Below are 5692 nucleotides of genomic sequence, written 5' to 3' on the forward strand. Positions count from 1 at the left end.
TGTCGCGTACATACGGGACCCGACGCGCGTTCTAAAGGTAGTTTTTTAAACGCATTTGTTTGTATTAGATATTTATCGATATTCGGTTTGTAATTCACTTGGTAAATCGATCGTCGCATTAACTAAATACACATGTTCATTTCACGCATGTTCGTAAATAATTCATTTTCAATCCAAAGCAGGCTGGGGGTGTTGGGGGTATATACATCGAGCTATTCCTGGACGCGCGGTTGACAAATACTTGAAAAAGTATAGTTTTCAGGTCGCCATAGAGATTGAATACATGACACATTTACATAAGAAGTGAAGCCTTTATTGTTAAAAAAGAAATCTCTTCAGTTTTTTTAAATAAAAATTGAAGGCTTTGAATGAAGTATTTCGATATGGGAATCAATCCATCGCGTTTGTCATTCTGAAATATTGTACGTCACGTTTATTTGTGGTTAGTTCGCAGAATCCCTTCGGAGGGGCGTTGAACACCAGGCAAGCGCTTATGAATTGTCTTACGAGTTCGAACCTTTAAAGAAACGACTGCGTTGTTTATTTTCTGCGATTAGAAAACATTGCAGTCGTTTCTATATGGCGTGTACCGATATCAACTTGTCCGTCCCAGGCGTCCGTCCGTGGTGTACATTATTTGCTGTATATCTAATCGTCAATATGGTGTCGTTGAATTAACCTCTTTAAGAACGGAGATGGAATTAAGAGCAAGATAGGCTATGGATTAATTTGTATAACTGGATGCTGGCGTTGCTGTATCTATGAATGAAAGTTGTCAATTTATCTCAAAACCTATAGAAAATAATAGTTATATCTGTATCTAGATATGGTGTTCGAGTGGCTGGTGATTTGGTTTATTCGCAATGTCCGTGTTATACTTTTTATTCGCAAAGTAAAGCAACATAAGCTTGATATTAAGTATAGGAGTGTATCTAAACGGCGTCGAGGCGAAGACGAACACGAAATCTTTTACATCCGTCCGGCATTTTTCAATTCTCTTTCCATTTGACGAACGGCGTAGATGGTTAAGTGCCAAAGTACGCACACATCTTCGCAGACACTTCCCTGGAAGAAAATTGGCATAGCATTTTTAACGTTTTAAAACTAGTCGTCGTAACCAAACGGGCTTAAACAGGAATTTCATGTTATTGACTATGTGCCCCAGCCCCGAGCTCACACTGCTTACCCGAATGTCGTGTTCTACTCTGAGTTTCGCCGCATTCAAGTCGGAATTGTCAGAAAAATTCGAAGCGTGGAGTCTGATTTATCAAATTAGCAAATTAATAAGCAAATTTACCTGCCTATTTTGGATAAATTGATCTTCGAATACGTTCGATACTCGACTCTGTATTTGTGTGTACGTTCGAATAAGAAAATTTAATTTCCTTTCGAATTTTGGAGATGTGATATTGAAAATTATTCCAGATGTCTGTGAACCTGATAAGCGCTTTGTCTAACGATTTTGAACTTTATCGAGCAACGACGGTTTTTTTCTATATATTCATGTTTTCGAACTGACGGATGCAATCGTCCTATATAAGTTCAGTGAGTATCAGACAAAATATTTCGTCGCCTTCGAAACACGTATATACATCAGCGCGGTCCGCGACGCTTTTTCGAGAGAAGATTATCTTGAAAGTCACGCATCAAAGCTAAAACTGTAATATAAACTAAGCTGAAACTGTAATATATTGGAATTATTACTTTATATATTATTATCACAGTCCTCCTGAGAAAAAATTGTAAAAATAAGCATATCACTTACGGTATATAAAATCACAGCAAAGCTTATGTCATTTGTTTTTAGTTCATTCTAGATTTGAAATTGGCGTTTACGTAATAAAGTCATGTAGAAACTTTAGAACCTATCCTACAAATTATTTACTGTATCAATTCGTCAATATGGTGTCGTTGAATTAACCTTTTTGGGATGGACTTTAGAGCAAGATAGGCTATGAATCAACTTTGATAACTGGATGCTGCTGTTGCTGTATCTATGAATGAAAATTATCGTTATATCTGTATCTAGATGTGAAGTTCGATACGACGATGTGCATAAAACATAAATATACATAAATATATATTTTCTAAAGTGGCTGATGATTTGGGTTATTCCCAATGTATTCAACATATCAGTATTGTCCGCGTTATATTTGTAAAGACGTTGTATTCGCTAGGTAAGCAATGGCTGCTTGATATTAAGTACAGGAGTATATCTAAACGTGAACTGAAGTCGAACACGGGATCTTTTTACATCCGCCCGGCCATTTTCATTTCTCTTTCCATTTGACAAACAGCGCAAACACCGCAGAATTGTAGAACGCACGCATCGTTGCAGACACCTCCCTGAAAGGAAAGTATACGTAAGATTTCGAAAACACAGTCAACGATACAAAAGAAATGTATTCGCTATTGAAACTATTTACAAAATAGTATGACCCAATTGCACTGTCGTGACTTGAGATTGAAAAAATATTTATATTCAAAACTGGTCGTATACGGCATAATTTGCTTTACAAGCAAATGGGCCGATATCAATTAGAGGCCGTAGATTGTGTGCAACAGTCCTATGTTTCGTACCCGAATGTCATGTTCCACTCTTAGTTTTGTCCTCAACGCCAGTAAACCGCCCGGGCAACATAGTGGGGCACATGCATTTTCGCGCATTGCAGAACTGATTCGACATAAAGTGCACGCATAGAAGAAATAACCGCAAAGGCCTGTGAAATAATAGTTAATCATGATTATACCAGAACTCACTAAAACTTACGCAGTATAGAAATATTTTTCCAAATTTGCATACATGATTCTTAATTGACTATTTATTTTAATATGTTTGATTGAAAAAGGGTTTTTTTACGTTACGATGGACACTTACAGACTTGGCAATCGGCAAAGCAGTCACATAAACCAGTCGACCATTCATTGAGTCCCTGGTGCACTTTTTGCGCGCTAGTCGGTTGATTCATAACCACGACTGTTCTAAAGATGAAAGAAATATTCAAAGAAAAATATAGAAGATATTATTAAGGTTATGGAAAAAATGAATCATTTTAAGACTAGTAGGTCTTTGATCAAATATTATGCAAGTCTACACAACGCCAAATCCAACGTCCAAATGTCTCTTAGTGTTGTAGATGTTTCGACAAGCAAGGTCAATGTGGATGCAGACAGTAAGATGCGGTTGAATAGAGTTCTAATGATAAGTACAGATTTCACATTGTCACTATATTACACTTTGGTAAGACCTATTCCGAAAGTGTAAATCACCTAAAATTCCTTATTATCTGCTTCAAAATCACGGAAGTGAAATAGGCGGGAAACGACTTAATGATCCCTATACGCCTTGGTAGAACTGATTATACATTTTCTTTGCCGCTTATTCTCTGAATATGGCTTATCTACTTAACAACATGAAGCCGAACTAATTGCAGTATTCTGAAGCCTGTGCCGATTCTATAGTCATGGTCTAGACTTAAGACCAGTCTAAATCCAATTCAGTTCTATAGCCAATCTATAAACCTAAGACAAATATTAAGATTTGAGACCACTTTTGGACTGAAGTCTCGACTGTGTAACTGACCGACCCCAGGACTGCGAAAAATTCATAGCGGAATTTAGAAAAATACAGATATTTTCAAGTCAGTAATGCAATGTTTTTATGAAAGATATTCCATTCTTTTCTTTCTGCGGATTATGCAAATTATGCAATAGAGGGGAAACCAGTCGAAACCAGTCCTAACCAGTCCTAGGCAGCGTACCGTATTCAGTTCTGAATAACCGGTCACCATGACATTAGATTTTGATAACAAATCATTTCATGATCGAATCAAAGTTGTACGAAAACAGGTTCTTTTTCCTCTTTAAACTATTTATTGTGTGATAGACGACTTCGCTTCACGCCTCGCTAATCGTTATTCATGATTTATATATTCAATTATTACCTAATAAATACACGACGAAATGACTTCCCTACGAAACGTCTTGTTTTAAGGCTACGCATTACAATTTCAACTTATTCGCCTCGTATATTGTCGGTTTCTTTGGGCTGTCAAACGGCCCCGATGATGTTTTTATGTCTTGACAACTATTATGCGTTATTCAATGGGTACTGTGTACGAATCGATGTGCACTACGTCATAAATATCGACGTTACAAAATAACAATCACAATGAAGTGAAATTTTAGCCTTTATTAGTTAATTGAATTTTACGACTTTTTGTTTTCTATCATAAGATCAATTTTCATGCATTGTTGTAATGAATTAAAACATTGCGCGGATGGATGTGCATTACGTCATCAATATTTGGGCTGGACTGGTTGCCGTTCAATTCTGAATCTGAGTATATATTATGTTTTTTTTTATAATAAACTCTCAAATTAGTTTTATTGTCATATACGTGTTCCTGTTATTTATTTGATTTTCAAATCGGAAATCGAAGTACAGATATAGTTGTGTGATCGGCTTGTATATTATTTTACTGATTATTCGTGAAGATATATCAATTCAATTCCATTCAGTTCATATAAGTAACAAAAAGAGAAAATAAAATCTACGCGGACCTAACAAAACTCACTGGCCTCTGAGCGCTAGCACCCAAGAAAGAAAAAAACATCAAGAATTTGAAAAAAATTAGAAAATTAAAAAAACAGTATTTTACAAGAAAGACCGCATAAGATTGATTGTAAACACACATTATTAACTAACGCCGTCGTCAAAGTCTCAATCTTACAATTTTCGTTTGGTTTACAAATACACACATCTAGACAAATATGTTATCGAAAGAAATGGAATCTGAAAAACGAATCCACTGTTAGTGTTTCGAGTTATTTTTTTTTGAAATAGGCGTAATAGAAAATTCGTTTTCGTCCCCTACCGCGCGATAAAATCCGTAAAAACGAAATCTGCGAAACAAAAACAAAAATCTATTGAGCTACGAATCAATTTTTTCAGTTAACTTAATTTTCTTATAATTTTTCTATCATTTCTTTTGAGAAAAAAAATTACTTTCGATTTTGATGCAATATAAATGAAAATTTGCCTTTTTTAAATCGTTCCGCTGTAACGAATGTTGTCTTTTATATTTGTTTTACGAATACGACTTTAGTTAAATTTAGTGATTTAAAAGCCCACCTTTGAGCATTTGGATCCATAATGTAACGTAGAAGTAGTAATCGCCCGCTGTTTCTATATCAGGTGATGAGCCGCCGTGTTGTTATTGAATACCTCGAATGACGCGTAGGTTACGGGACCCGACGCGTTCGAAACTTTTTAACGTTCAAGCAATAAAACTATAAACTATGAAAAGAATTCGGCTGTAAATGAATCGGTTCTAGGGACTTGTTTGGGAAATTCAGATTTAAAGAAATTGAAATCCGCAGTATAATGTCTGATTGGGAAATTAATAAGCAAATTTTACTATTTTGGATAAATAGATTTCATCATATGTTCAATACCCATATGCCCCTGTATTTTAGTGTACGGGGAATGCGCCGTATAAATGAATAACAAACGTTTGACTTACAAAATTTGATTTCCATTATTTCAGCGTTTTGAGGATTCAATATTAGCAATTCGCCGAGCTGGATGTAACCTCCAGGTAAGCACTCGTCTTGCGATTTTAAACTTTGTTTAACGGCTGTTGTTTTTCCATATGTTTTCCAGCTGGTGAAATAAGAAAAAGGTATAGTC

General features: G+C 35.6%; 1 protein-coding gene across 1 annotated transcript; it reads right to left on the bottom strand.

Moving 5' to 3' along the window:
• Nucleotides 1–1723: 1723 nt before the first annotated feature.
• Nucleotides 1724–5233, bottom strand: LOC141912857 (cornifelin-like). The gene is made up of 4 exons (XM_074804273.1): nucleotides 5135–5233; nucleotides 2879–2982; nucleotides 2581–2720; nucleotides 1724–2346 (listed from the first exon to the last, which is right to left on the bottom strand). Exons 1-4 carry the CDS (start codon nucleotides 5152–5154, stop codon nucleotides 2251–2253), a joined length of 360 nt encoding a protein of 119 aa, XP_074660374.1. The 5' UTR covers nucleotides 5155–5233; the 3' UTR covers nucleotides 1724–2250.
• Between the last annotated feature and the right edge of the window lie 459 nt (nucleotides 5234–5692).

The sequence above is a fragment of the Tubulanus polymorphus genome, chromosome 11, assembly GCF_964204645.1.
Source record: "Tubulanus polymorphus chromosome 11, tnTubPoly1.2, whole genome shotgun sequence".
Classification (NCBI taxonomy): Eukaryota; Metazoa; Nemertea; class Palaeonemertea; order Tubulaniformes; family Tubulanidae; genus Tubulanus; species Tubulanus polymorphus.

Excerpts from the sequence above, each read along its gene's own strand:
- LOC141912857 (XM_074804273.1), bottom strand. The coding sequence starts at position 5,154 with ATGGATCCAAATGCTCAAAG. Across the intron at positions 2,721-2,878 it reads CTTTGCCGATTGCCAAGTCT|GCCTTTGCGGTTATTTCTTC; the intron begins GTAAGTGTCCAT and ends ATTATTTCACAG. Across the intron at positions 2,347-2,580 it reads GAGTGGAACATGACATTCGG|GGAGGTGTCTGCAACGATGC; the intron begins GTACGAAACATA and ends CTTTCCTTTCAG.